At 39.0% G+C, this 15,337-nt stretch overlaps 1 protein-coding gene across 2 annotated transcripts in view; it reads left to right on the forward strand.

Moving 5' to 3' along the window:
- The window catches only part of plxdc2b (plexin domain containing 2b), a 37,156-nt gene that overhangs the window by 14,866 nt on the left and 6,953 nt on the right, over positions 1 to 15,337 (forward strand). For both annotated transcript variants that reach the window (XM_077736138.1, XM_077736139.1), the window contains exons 2-9: positions 916 to 1,157; positions 5,053 to 5,199; positions 6,305 to 6,374; positions 9,973 to 10,095; positions 12,103 to 12,221; positions 12,663 to 12,762; positions 14,383 to 14,478; positions 14,556 to 14,637. In XM_077736138.1, the coding sequence (XP_077592264.1) occupies positions 916 to 1,157; positions 5,053 to 5,199; positions 6,305 to 6,374; positions 9,973 to 10,095; positions 12,103 to 12,221; positions 12,663 to 12,762; positions 14,383 to 14,478; positions 14,556 to 14,637 (979 nt within the window). The remainder of the gene's footprint in view (positions 1 to 915; positions 1,158 to 5,052; positions 5,200 to 6,304; positions 6,375 to 9,972; positions 10,096 to 12,102; positions 12,222 to 12,662; positions 12,763 to 14,382; positions 14,479 to 14,555; positions 14,638 to 15,337) is intronic.

Genomic DNA, 15,337 nt, shown 5'->3' on the forward strand with positions numbered 1-15,337 from the left:
GCTTTATCACTTTAGGATATGGGAAAGAAAATTTGACTTAATGACAGTGCAACTGACCTTTCATTTTATAGTCTTGTCGTGATCGTTTTGTCAGATCTGCCGAATCTGCCAAATAACATGGATTTCTCTGTGGTCCTAAATGGAGTTTGTACATTAATCATCCATGTCTCTCATTCATATGTTCTCAGTCTTTTCGCTATAAGCATCATCTCCACCAGCTGTTTGGTTTCACTATGTTCCATTTCTATCATTAGTTTCAACACGCAACTCACAACTTCTCAAACTGACCTCTGGTGAGCAATAAGGCATAAATTGGGGGTTTGCAATAAATTATATACATAGATTAATACATATGGGGAACATTGCCTATAATACAAACATACTAAACCGACTACACCTCCCTACTTATGCTTTTTTCCCAATTAAAAACACTAATAGAATTTTACAGTCGTGTGGATGTGAAAGTGGAATAAGTGGAAACATTTCCTTTTTCGTGTAGTGTTTAGCACACTTGGCAAATGTTTTCGACACATAAGGCAAAAGATTCCAACATTTCTGGCACGATTGACTATCCTTCCGCAGGGCTCCTTTTTTTGTTGTACGGAAAACAATGAAAAAAATGATTCCGCTCATGTCTGAATAGAAATTGCTTTTTTGAAAAGCTGTCACTCGAGGGGGTTGGAAAAAAATCCCTATATTGTTAGCAACACGGATTGTGCTTTTCTTAACATTTAGCTTTCCGTGTAGCCAGTGTAGGCAAATTGAAATAAATGAACAGCAATCAATATAATCTGGGTTTATGAGCCTCTGTTCAGCATTAACGTCCATTTTCTTTGGTTTAAGATATGTGGTTTGGTCAATTACTCTTAACAAGGGTTTTTCAATTAACCATAAAATTTCTTGCTTCCTTCTCAGGGGTCCCTTACTCTTACATGGACCATAGGCAAGTTGTGGATGAGGATGTGGCCGTGGACTTAAAGACACATGCACACCGATGGAGGAGATGGCTTCCCAACAGCCCAAGGAACATGGACAGTAACAGGGCTAGTCAGGAACATGATCGTGAGGAAGAAGAGCCAATGCAGGATGAGGAAGACGCTGGGCGCTTTCCTGGCCTGATTTCAGCGGAGGACTTTGGGAACAACTCACAAATTGAGGTGGGAGGCTATGTCAGCATGTATGATTTGCAAGGATAGCCATTTTTTACATTTAAGCAACCACCTGACTGAAAGAATTCTCTCCATGCAAACACATGGACATTGTTTTTTTTTGCCATGATGTTTAATGATTGTTCTCTTTTAAGCAATTACCATTAAAAAGCTGACGAGGAGCTCATTTAAAGAAAATGTATCCATTAAAGTTCCCCGTGAAAAGAAAAGTACTCCCTGGTTTGGTGGAGCAACTATAAATGGCTCTGGATGTTTGCAAATAAAGTATGTGGATAAGTATTTTTGGCCAAATTAAGATTGGGGGGGCCTTGTTTTTTCACCAACTTTAAATGAGAGGTCGGTTCCTTAATTGGGACCAAACAGCAGAGCAGGATATTAACAAAAGTAAGGCACAAGAAGTTGCTGAAGCTAGTGGAGATTAATGGGGGGAGGGTTCTGTTTATGGGGCTTTTGCAAATTAAAGGTACCACAACCACGTGTGGCGCCACCGTCTGCACACAGGATTCAGTACGTAAGACACCGGCCTCACTCGGGGGCTCGAGACAGCTCGTTATATATTTTTTTCAACAGCTTCTAATCTTGTCTCCCACTGAAAGAGGAAGCTTTGATCGTCAAGTCTAAATGTCCAAATAGGCACACACACACAGGGACTCAAACTGTCATTTAAAGCACTTTTAAAGTCTACATTCTGTAAACACACTTAGCCTTTAAAAAGGTTGCACATATTATAAATATGAATATAACGACTATGTATACATTGTCAAATGTATATATACACCTACATATCCTAAATGCACACACACTCTTTATGGTCTGTAAGTACAAGTATTTCAAAGAATGCTAAACACTAAGTTAAAATTGGTTTGGACCTGCTGAAACATCGTTATCGATCACTTATTCCTCTTTTCCCCTTCATCAACTTTATGGCCACTTTACACCAGTGAAGCAATCCCTCCATCTTTTTTTTATGGATTCTGTGCAGCGGTGGGAGGCTGTGTTTGGGTTAACCAGGGCCACCTGGTCCGCTTTGGAAGCCTCTCACCTGGAATTGGGAGTTTATAATTGTGGCGGCACCGTGACAGCAGACGGCTTGGCGCCTGGAGGCTGTGAAACATTGAGTTCTCCAGGTCATTAACCTCGATTCAAGATGTTCGGAAGATGCCATCGAACAACATGGAAAGAAGAAGAAATTTTGAGTCTGAGTCAGCAGGATTCAACTGCATAGTGACAGTATTCTTACTCAGAATTTCTGAGAGAGTAATACTTTATCTGGTGTATGTCGCAAGCAAGGATGATTTTGAACATCTTTCTTGAAAATATAGAAGAGAAGAAAATGGATCAAAAGGTTGAGATGAACTCTGGATTGAACACTCACACACACGAGGATTTATAAATAAGCAAAGATCGTTCCACACACTCCACAGCTGGTGACTATGTCAAACAATCGTAAATATTAATCATTAAAAATCTATAAAAGTCACCATTGACAACGTCCCAAACCGATTATGATTGATTACAAAACAATCCCCAAGAAAATTGAGCTTCAAAGCCAGTTTCACTTAGCAACATCTTTTCTGATAGAAACAAACAAAAAGCAATCAAAACCCATGCCCGGACAATATTAATGTAATATAGTAGGCACCCAACTATACTGTATAATGTTAGCAGAATTTTCCAATGTGTTTTAATGATTATAATAAAATATCACATATCCGTGATAAAGCCAGACAGAAGAATGATGCAACATGTCTGAGTTTCTATGGTTGTGGGAAATTGGAAGTTATGGTATACAATAAGAAACTAATTGCTCAGCTCCGTTATGTAGTTGGGAAGCTATCATCCAGCCAGTCTTGAACAGGAGGCATTTTAATGGAAATGATTTTTTTCCTCATTAAATAAAAGTTGAACATAACTAATGTCTCTTGCCAGGATAATAACTGCAGGATGAAATGATCCATGTAGTGATAATGAGATTTTCTTTTAATATATATCAGGTAGTGCTTGCTGATGTACAGTTACATGATGAATAGCAATAGATATAAAAATTTGCCAAGTATAATCTCGACCAGGGCAAAGCAACAATTTTCAGCACTTAAACATCTGCTTGCATCCATATCAAACAAGCCAACGCGGCAAGCTGACCTCGGGCCTGTCAAAGTACTTGAAAAAGCCCTTCGCAGTTGTCCGTCACCATTTGTGTTCCTACTCGACGAGCGGCATTAATACACAAACATGCAAACCTGGAGAGCGCATGCCGCGGTCCTCTCCCTGCTGGATGCTACATTCTACACCCTCCTCCATTTCCAAATACGTACTGCATAGTATGTCAACGTCTCCGGTGGAGACCCCTTTAGAAGGACCCAGACAGACATATTCCACCCGGAGCCGTCGCGTGCATTCCCAACCCTCATTTTCACACCCCGCTGCTCATATTTACACTATGTGCAGCCTGTCTTGAGGCTTTAACCCATGTCAGACGGGACGGTTTGCCAGGAAAAGCAAACTGGAGTATGTGGGGTCTAACCAGGGACCTGATTGTGTGACTCATTCTAATGTGTGGTAATGTGGGTGTACTTTACAGTGGCAAGATTCTATGTCTGCGGCCACTCACTAGGAGGCACTTTTGAGGGGGGAATTCCCATCTTTCATGATTATTGCTACCCGTCAGCTTCAGAACAGGCCAAGAATGCAAGGTGGTGCTAGAAGAAGATCATGTGGACTGATGAGTTTGGCATGAATCCAGTTTGTCTTTGTTGACATGCTACTGAAACATTGTTTAGATCTCATGATAAAGCTGACTACCTAAAGGATCAAGCCCTGAAAAGTAGTCTGCCATTTTGGGATTTTGCACAACAGAAAAACATGGCAGCAGTGCTTAATTAAAGTCACTACTTTTATTGTTTCCTGTACAAAATTAGTAAGAAGCTTCCTCAACCCCTCCAGGCCTAATAAGATGCCTTACAGCTGTGCATTTAAGCTCAAACCCTTTGTTCTAAAGTTGCTGTTTCAGTGACTTTTTAAATGAGGTCTAATTAACCGGAAATACTACTACAGCATACTATATATCTGGATAATGTTTGTTTAGAGATACCACACTTATGTAGTTTGGCAAAATGCCAGTAGTCAAGAATTCATTAAAACCAAAAGCAAAGTGTGTGAATTATCTTCCCTTTAGAGAATAATGTTGCATGGCTCTACACAAAATTAGCGTAGGCATACAATCCTGAAGTGAGAAATCTGTCCATTCCAAATGAATGTTCCTTTCATGTGATCTAAATTAGAACAACAAGACCAGATCCCTTTCATCAGTGCTCACTCAGACAAATCAAAAAACCTCCTTAGGGCATCAAGTTATAAAGAAGTCATAAAGAGGTTGAAGCATTCGGATGATAAGCACATGATGTGTTTGGAGATGGTCTGGTGCGCAATATTGGAAGTCAGGGATCATCTTGTGATCGCTTTAATTATAATAGCCGAAGTCGGAAATTTGTGGCATAGAAGGACAACTCCCTCAGATACATTTTCCGATAATACCAAACTTAATTTTAAGCTGGATTGGTTGACAGGCTCTTCAGCATTACTGTCAATTGGAAACAAGCCATTGAAAACTAATTATTTGATCACATACATGCTTCAACTCGAAAGACAAGGTTAAATTGTGGACAGTTTTAGGTTACTTCATGCGTGTGGGCTGAATAAGAAACCAGACTGTCTATAAAACATAAGTTTCTACTATGAGTGGCACTCTGCCAACAGAGGTGGATGGAATCACTTGCTGCACAAATTCCAAAGAAACAAAATGCAAGAAATTAAATGACACTGTATATTGATGTTGGATACACAAGCAAAATTGCCATCACTTATTGTTTCTTCTCCAATGCAGGAAGACACAGACCACAACTACTACACATCCAAAACGTACAGCCCATCAGATCCAATGAGCAAGGACTTGTGGGTAAACATTGAGCAGATGGACAAGGAGAAAGTGAAGATTCATGGGATTCTATCCAACACTCACCGACAAGCAGCGGTAAATCCCCACACAACGACCCAAAGGAAGATTTGTTTCATAAACGAGCCACGCGTTAATTGACTTTCCTCCGCTTGAATGTTTAGTTTTGATATAATCCAGATTCTGACAGAAATGTTGGAGTCATGGACTGGAGAAAAAGGCAACCTGAGGACATTTAGGCTTTGAGGAAAAGTCTCAATTAGTCAACAAAGTAAGAAATTCACCAATTGCTGGAAAGAATAATTAGTTTCAGCTCTACTTTCCATTTGTGCCCTGCAGTTAAACCATGATTCACGTTGACGAAATGAAAGAAGTCGTCATTAATGCAATTTGGTGTTTGTGGTTGAAAGCTAATATCAAATTACTCTGGTAAAATATTGTTGGAAACTCAAGTCGCACACGAGCCAGCGTGTGGATTTAACACAAAGGCCAAACTACAGTTTCCAATAGATCGTATTTTGTCACAAAATATATAATTTGCAGCAGAGCCCTTTGCTACTTTATCACATCTAAAGACAAATACAATATTCTCTGATAATATATAGCAGCAGCCCATTCTGAAACAAGTTCTGCATTCCACTTGTTTCCCTTCAACTAGTGATGGATTGAGCCTTGCATTGGTGCAATGGGTTTTGGCATTAAGTTGATTCTCTTCCCTGGAGCAAAGTGGGGTCTGACTTTGCCTTTTGTCCCAGAAGAAAATCGATAAGTGCATCTGGCCTGACCCTGAGATGAAGTGAAACTCCACGTGCTTCTATTCTGCAGCTTTTCAAATTAAGTTTCTAGGGCTGACTTTCCAGGTCCAATTCCAATCGAGTGTCTATTTGCATTTCAAATGAAACGAAGTATCCTTTACGGCTTGGTTTATACACTGACAAAACACATAAAGTTGTACTTCATTAACTTCACAAGCATCAACATATCTTGATGACTCAGCAGAAGTAAATAAAACTCATGATTAATATGTTATAATAATACAGACTTGACTAGAAGTGGCAGTTAAGCTCATCGTAAACGGCATTTCAGGCTGGTAATTCAAATAGATTCATAATCACACGACGATAGAGTCAGACAAATTTCATTTGACTCTATTTAACCAGTTTGTCTGTCTCATCCTTCACAGAGAGTCAATCTGTCCTTTGATTTCCCTTTCTATGGACATTTTCTGCGCGAGATCACCGTGGCAACTGGCGGTAAGTCAACAAAAGTCAGTAGTTCACTAATAAATGTTGTTATTGGATATGCTGTTGATGCTAACAGGCTGTGCGCAGACACATTTTACAGTGCTGTGGTTTGGCAAGGGAATGTGGTCGGGATTCAGAAACTGTCGAGGCATTTGTGAAATGTACAGCGTTATGGATGCGTGTGTGCCATTATTGGGCTTTTTAAGAGTGTGGCTGCGGTAAGGCAACGTCGCAACCCTAAGCAATGGAAAAGATCCAACAGCCAAGGCATTTCTGACAGGTTGCTAAGTGAATCTTAAAAGATTTGGAGTTCTAAAAGACACATGACCATTTGCAGTTCTCACCTCGGTGGGAACGGTTGTTAAAAACAAATCCTTTCTCCTCCCCTTACGTACTAAACTGAACTGGAGAGAAAAGCAGGCGCTGGGTTTGGACTGGAAACAAGACGGGTCCGCCAAGTGGTTAAAGAGTCATTGATTAGACGGCGGCGGTATCAGAAAACGGGTGTCAAAGTATAAAGGTCTACAAAGCCACCATGAACTTTTTTTTACAATAAGCCAGACTTCGGAAAATAGCATGTTGTTTTCTCCCAACGTGTCTTTATCGGTTTTACAATAAGACATATGTAAGCCATCTGGAGAGAGGGTACCACCTTACGTTCCTGAACTCTCGAAACTGGTACACCTATAACGTCAACACATTTTGTAACCTGATGGAAACACTTTAGTTCAAATTTTGTCGTTGAAGTTAACATAGTACGTGCACTCTGACATTTTGTGATCACAGTGTCTTCAACTCTAATTCCGGACATAGCTAGACTCAATTTTAAATGACTTTTTGTAAACTCCAGCTTTCATCTGCATCTTGAACATCTGTTGTCTGGTCCAAGGCTTCAGAGGGTTGAAATTAGGGACAGCTGTAGTTTTTTTTCTTCGAATAGTACAAGAGTTAGTGGACAGGGACTCTGGATATAGATGTGGATCCAACATTTTTTGCCTCACATCTGATGACACAAAGTAGCTAAACTTACACCAAGTTGGCCAAAAGCTACAGCAACATATCTAAAGGTTTTAAACTGTATATATTTCTTCGCAAATTGTGGGGTCCTCACCAAATAGTCATTGGATATACAGAGTTAGATACGAGCTAGAACAAGGGGAAAGTTATTTAAACATGCTCTCTTGAATTCTGCTGTTTCTGGAATGTCCACCAAAAACAACCAAAAAAAAAAAACCATTGAGAATTGGAAAGTTCACTCGACTGCCTCTTCAGTTGAAAGACTTAAAAAAAAGATTTTTCTTTTCCTCTCTGCTGCACTGCCCGTTTCATTAAGAGCTTGATATTCCGAGTCGAGCGCATTTGCTCAGGGCCGCCGGAGAACGATTGCAAGAGTTTTTTGTTTACTCAGGCTGTCTTTCATTACGAATTGATAGAAAAGCCATAAAGTCAGTCCATTAAATTCTTCTCAAAGGACATGTGCACACATCCGTAACTGATGGACAGCATTTAGCGGATCATAATAATAGCAATAATCCACCATTTCTAAAGCCCGAAAGACCTCATCACCTTGGAGACATCCATAAAATCAAGGCAGCATTTAAATAACCACTCATTACTGCATCCGAACTACATTGCACAAACTACATTGATAAAAGTATAAGGCTTGGATACTTAGTATGAAAGGGTAAACTTTCTTTATTTTCTTCTGATAATTGGTCTAGTTCTTACTTAAAGACAGGCAATTGCACCACTTTAGCACCAGGTGGTCTTGTCTCAATACTACTTCTACCTTAATCCTCTAAGTGTACTAATAATAAATGTTAAATGGTTCAGACTTTCCATTTTGTTCTCCTGGATTTGTTCTTATCGGTTATTATGCTGAGATGTAACATAGCATCTCTAGAATATTTGGCCAAATGTCGAATTTGAACATCTTTGATGTGATAATAGCTGGCTGGGCGGTTGTGGTTTTCACCGTCAAGATTCAAGAGTGGAAAATTGCTGTGCTGCCTTGCCTCATGTCTTCTAACTTCCAACTCCTCAATCGCCCTAGACACTCTATATAAACACATCCACACTTAAGGGCTGGTTACACCCCTATTAACTGAGAAGGATTGAAAACAACGTTGTTCCGTCGGTTCTTTCCAAACAAGGCCCATATTTTCTATTAAAACAATCTGACGGCAAGCCAACAAATAAAAATAACTTTAAAGTAGATACTGTGGTCCCTTGATTTAGGAGTTTAATCCATTCAGTGTCTAGTTTTAAAACCATGATATATTTTTAATAAGAAAATGGCAATGTACTTCAAAACTGCGTGAATGACAGAAAATAGAAATAAACTGATTTTGTACTATACTTTGGCCTACAGTAACTTATTGCAATTATTATATTTGTTTCAATAATGGATGGATGCATTAAAATTAATTTGTATGACTGAGGAATATAAGCAATTTATGGTTTTGAGGTATTTATATTGTGAAGGCACTATATTTGGGTTAATATTGAATTGAAGTGAATGGAAATGTATCCTGTGAGTGGCACTTGGCTAAACTCTTTTGACTTTCTTAACAGCGCATAGTTGCGATTACTGCTGAGGTTCTTAACTGAATCCTGGCGATAAAAACAGAAAAACGGTTGCTCAAATGTGCAGCTATTGCAATTCTTCCTTGATTTATGCGACTCTGGTTGGATAGAAGTGCTTGAACGATCTCCCCGTCTTCTTTCATTTGCATTTAGCGGCTGGATTTCTTTTCCAGAAGCCGAGTTTGTCGTCGTTCGTTTGTGTGATTTGCAGAAATGTTAAATACACGTTTTTGGGGAAACAGTCGTTACAGTTTGACACCACCAAATAAAGCTGTATGGTTTTCAGCACCCTATCAGTCTCTACCTTGTGCTGACTCTGCTCAATATGGGGTCTACTTTGCAGGGAAGACTTCAGAGAAAGATTGATTCCCCTCACTGCAAGTTTTGCTCCCTCTTATTGCGGTGATAGATGTGTGTTTATAGGCTTCCTGAAATGCCATCAAATAACGGTCTCTAGCTTTAGTTTAAATGATATTCCCTTACCAAATAGTGATAAAAAAGACAGTTATGTGCAGGTATGGTTATACACAGGTCATATATTTCTATTTTGAACCTTTTTTATATGTGAATCTACCTGGAAACACAAAGATAAAAAGCTGCAGGCACCCTAAACTGGTTAGAACGATCATTTAGTTTGACTTCAGATTCAGGCAGTCACTTGGAATTAAAATGAGCAAAATAAATATTTTTAAACTTCTGCAAAACACATGTGCAAACATCTGCTTTGACTTTAGAGAACAATGAGTAAATTTTTTGTCTATTTGTCTTGACGTGACAAAACAAACTGGCGAAACATAAACAGTTTGTTTTTGTATTTCTAATTCGGGATGACATCTTCTTTTAGAATAAAGGAATTTTAAAAATGTGAAAAAATAAAGCGCAATTGAACAAAATTGACCTTTTCCTGACTCCTGTCATTAGAGCAGTTTTCATCTGTCTGTTTATTAGCGTCAGCCAGTTAAGAACTGAATATTTGAAAAGATAACTGTCATAAATGCTTAGTTTTTTTCATCTCTCTCAGGATTCATCTACACTGGCGATGTGGTCCACCGGATGTTAACAGCCACGCAGTACATCGCCCCCCTCATGGCTAACTTTGACCCAAGCGTGTCCAGAAACTCGACGGTCATCTACTTTGACAATGGTAACAATAGTTGTGTTGCCTGCTTATAGAGTTTTAAAAGATAGGTCTTCTTTATTATATGGTGTGAAACTCTCTAAACCTCCTTGATGCTATCATAAATTGTCTCTCTATGCTGAATGAATGCTGTCAGGAGGATGGTTATCCATCAAAGTCGGCATCATATCGGTCTCCACGACCTTCTGAAGCAGTGTTCGCCCGACTAGAACGGCGTTAATCAATTCCCAGCGCGTGGCCAATATCAAAGAGGTTTACGGTATCTTAGAAAGAGAATGTACAAAAATTGAAGCTTAAGGAGTAGTTTTTGGTAGTTTCAGATTTTCCTAGTTTACCACATGATAAACTTCTAATTTCAAGGATATCCACGAAGTGGAAATTTATGATTATGTATAATATCCTTACTAAATTGCAATTACTCTGGCCAAAGTTTTTTTTTATTCCTTTTCATTGTGCATTCTTTGGCGGGTGTAACTTATACTCTGGAAAATACGTCATTTGAGCAAGCAAGTTTGGTTTTTAATGTTTCTTTTATGTACAGTTATGGAATGTTGCGTATTTAATCATTTCTAATTGGTAAGTTAATTTTCTCATTTGTTTGAGATAGCAAATTTGTTTTTGTAATATTTCTAGAGGTTAAGTTAGATGTGTTCATCAGTTTTTTTTTCTAACTTCCTGATCTCCCAGTGTGTAAATTACTCAGAATAAAATAGAGTTTGTGGTGTGTGCGGTTGTCTACCGAGCATTTGCTAGTTTGATCAAACTCGAGCTACACAAAGACACCGCCGTGATTTGTAAAAGAATCCTGAATTAGGGGAACGTGAGAGGGGGATTTGTGTCTGCTTAGTAAGCTGATGTCATTTGAACACTAAATCCCTAGCCATGGATAATTTAACTAAAATGAGGTTGCGGTGGTGCAATTTGTAGTTTGTGGATACGCTTTTGTTTGTTTGGAGCTTGTGCGCAGCCTGCTGAGCGAGTAAGTGGAAATAGAAACAAGGCCAATGCGTGAAGCACCTCCCCACCCCTCCAAAAAAAATACGAATGGGGAACTGGATCAGGTCGAGTCGTTGACAGACCTCTTCCTCGTCGTTGAGGTGCAAACAGGCGGCGCCACATTGGAGCCCAGTTTTATCCCATCTTGACCTCGTCCTTCAAGGCTCACAGCCTCCCCCCGTTCTGCACATGTAAATCATTACCGGCTTTCCTGTCCCGCCGCTCTCTAGAACTGTCAGCAGAAAGCTTGCTTTTACTTGAGATAGAAGCGCTCTGGCTATAAAAATTGATGAGAAACCCGCCAAAGCTTGACAATCACTCCTTGCAGAGGGAATGGCTGTCACATCAATTGGTTGTCCAGAATCCACCGTTAACAATGTGGCATTAAATAAAATGCCTGAGGGGTCCTCTTAAATTCCTCGTGAGCCTTTTACTAATTGCCGTATTATGGGCTAAATTACAGCAAGTCACTTATATGTATGAGTATAGCTTTAATTTTAATTTGTGTATTTATTTGGTCATGTTTTTGAGTTTTAAGGTGGGTTAAATGAGTCTGTGTTTAATTTGCTTAGTTGTTAATGTATGCTAGTTTGTTTGTCTATCAGTCATCTAATTGAATTTTAATCTGAAAAATAAAGTAGATTTAATTTAGTGTTTTGTGTCAAAAACTGCAAAAGGGTTTGAGCATCTCATATATTGAATCAGTGATAATAATCAAATAATAATTGTCTTTCCAAAATGTTGTCCTCCTAACATTTTTCAAAGTAGACATTAGAAAACTTATTCATCCAAGTGTCATTCCGTCTGATTTCAAACTTGCCAAAGGTACATAATCCATCATGATAACTGCTCTGCCTTGATTCTCTCTCCCCCATTGTCGCTGTTTTTATTGCGCTAGTGCTGCGTTTTCCTATCATCTTTCATTTTATTTTTTAAAGTCATTCAGTTCAGACTTGCAGCATTATCCCCAAGGGAAAACTGCATTTCAAATTTGTGCGTTATTCACCCGCCCGGCAGGTACCGCTTTGGTGGTGCAGTGGGATCACGTCCATCTACAAGACAACTACAACCTGGGCAGCTTCACTTTCCAGGCCACATTGCATGACACTGGACGCATTATCTTTGCTTACAAAGAGGTACTTTTCATTGTTAACTAAAACTAAAAATTACATTTTAATATTTCTTAATACATTCCTTTTTACTTTACGTTGTACTTTATACTTTTTACTTTAATGATGAGTGATGAGTATGTTAATACTTTAGTCCTTTTTTTTCTGTTTATGTTTCATATGCACTGTTAACGGATGCAGTTTTTTATTTGTATCGTATCTTGGACTGACCCGGCCCATCTCTCAAATTTTTAAAGTCAATGTGGCCCCCGGGCCTAAAAGTTTGCCCACCCCTGGTCTAGCGTCTATTCACTGCCACATTATGAACAGTAGTCACTACTCTATCGCTCAGTCATTACAAAAACTAACACCACAATGGACGTAGACTGAAAAAAATACATTATGGCTCATCCAGAGCATAAAAAAAGCCCCCATCTGCTCAGACCTGCTCTTATATTTGCCTTTCAGATTCCCGTGGAACTGTCACACATCAGTCCGGTCAATCACCCCGTGAAGGTTGGCCTCTCCGATGCTTTTGTGGTGGTTCACAAAATTCAACAGATACCCAGTGAGTATTCAGCTGCATTGGCAGTGTCATATTTTCACACCGTTCAATTTTTCTTTTTATCTCGGAACCGGCGTCACTTTGGTCTTGTGGGAAGATATTTTGAGCCAGAATCCTTTTTAACAACCACGGAAAATGATTGCACGTCACAGCCGATTTGTTTAAAGCTCTGAAAAGTGCATAAGGGGGAATGTATGAATTTTAGCAGATCTGTCTATGTGATGTGTTTTGTTCTATAGAGAAAGGTGACAATCAGTTTCTTTCAGCTTCTATTACAAAATGCTGAAGCAATATGAATGTGTGGCTTTAAAAATGTCAGTTCTTCAAGTTGTTGCTATTTGCTTTAAGCTTCCACACTAAAAAAATCAATACAACCATTTTTTACACTTTACTTTGGTCACTGTTTAGGCAAATGGGAGAAAATGCATCTCTATGAATCTGTAATTCATTGCAAACACATTAGGCATTGACATTAAAGTAAATTATTAACTTAATGTAAATTGTTTAGAATTAACAAGTATGCCCCTATGTAGTTAAACAAAATTCTTTCCAGAAACAGGACAAGATGTTTGACAATATTTACACTAGGTACAAACTCTAACCGCTTCACCCAATCTGTTCCACGGTGGAAACAATCCGGCCATAAACTGAAGACCACCTGTACACTCACTTTGTGTCCTCCGTCTGGTACACTTTGTGAATTCCTCTACTCGCACGAAGCCTTAACTATAGATACATTTCTGCCTTCTGGCCTTTTTTGGAAATGGTTCTACCTTAAAAGTCATTACAACCAATGTACTAAAAGGCTACTCCTACACCATGACACTTAGTTCGAATTCTCATTAACAGCCTCAGATCAATGCAGCAGAACATTGCCAGCAAAAAGTGGGTCTCCCCCTTTGTCCTCTGTCAGGTTCATTAATAATTACCTTCGTCCGTAATTATCAATAACTGCAGGAAGACATCTTATTCAATTATTGACATTTAATTAAATAGAAATGGATACAACAGGTAAAAGCCTCCGGAAGGGAGAGTTACAGCAAGTGTCCCTTACAACTTCCGAACGTCTTCTCGAATAGACGTTTTCGTCCCATTCTTATGGTCACAAGTTACAGAGTTGTTGATCATTCCATCACGTATGAGTAAAAACAACATCTGGGACTACAATAACAATCAAAGTATTTTACTAATAACAAAAACAGGGACTAGACCTAACAACATTTAGATTAGAGTAATTATACAACCTCCTTGACCTAAGAATCATATAATATAATCATAATCATATAATCGTTACATACAGAAAAACCCGAAGTGTACGGTTACATAACGATAACAATATTCTTGTTATTGTCCGAATAGCCCTGTCCTCGTCACCAAGGGCCCACCAAATCTCAAGGACCCAGATTGGGTGGATTGTTTGTATAACCATCCTGGAACAGGCTGTCTAGGTTAAAGATGACTTGGTGTGACCTCAAGACTTTTGAAAAACAGAAAGAGAATGATTTAACAAAGTAATGAATTTAGCTATACCTTCTCTCGCCCTCTTTCTACAGTGTATTTGTCCCATTTTTCTGTCCCCCTTTCCCTCTCTCACTAACTACCTCATCTTTCTCCTAAATGCAGATGTAAGACGACGAACCATTTATGAGTACCATCGCGTAGAGTTGACCAAGACAAGGATCAGCAATTCTTCTGCCGTGGAATTTACACCATTACCGAGTAAGAAACATTTCTAGAGCATCTAGTCGAGATAACTTCTCAACAGTTGGTTTTAAAAGCCTGTTTCCTCCACCCAGCTTGTCTCCAGTTCACTACCTGCGCGACTTGCATCTCCTCTCAGGTTAACTTCAACTGCAGTTGGTGCCATCGACTTAACAGGTTGGTAGATCTAAAAATCTTAGGTTTTTAAATTTGCATTTTGGCATATCACCAATATGGCTGCAAATTCAATTAGCAGCCAAAGAGACGCATGTGTAAATACTATCTTAACATTGACCTGCTTTCATAAGGCGTTATGAAGTGGTGAGTACATAATTACCTCCGCCAAGCGACAGTTTTTATTCATTGGCACATTTGTGACAGCGTTTATTCGTTGGCACATTTTTCCCCGGCTACAACACTCGAACCTAAGTCAATATTACAACCGCTTAAGAGGCGTAGGTGTTTCCTGGCAGCTGAAACGGGAAAGTTTTGTTTTGCCGTGGCGGAAAAAGTTCCCGTTGAAGAAGAAAACAATAAAGTGGAGCAGCTGAGAAACAGTTTAGAGTCAATTGATAGTAGCTGTGCAGCAAAATGTTTCCGTCTGTCTCATGCACTTTCAATGCCTTCCGCATTAAATATTAATCTTTCATTTTATACTTGATGATGTGACCAGCTCCCAACGGCCTCTTATATTTTTTTACAGTTCACCTCAGGCTTTGCTTTTTAAATAGAGTTGTTTCCGTGCAAAAAAAAATATATATATATACGTAAAAATGATAATTTGGGGAGGGTTGCTGTTCGCCTGAAGCTACAGTCTCATTAAGCCATATTTTAATTAGCTTATCAAATGTATTTAAACAACTAGCCATGCTCCTAT

This window comes from Stigmatopora nigra, chromosome 16 (assembly GCF_051989575.1).
Source record: "Stigmatopora nigra isolate UIUO_SnigA chromosome 16, RoL_Snig_1.1, whole genome shotgun sequence".
Lineage (NCBI taxonomy): Eukaryota > Metazoa > Chordata > Actinopteri > Syngnathiformes > Syngnathidae > Stigmatopora > Stigmatopora nigra.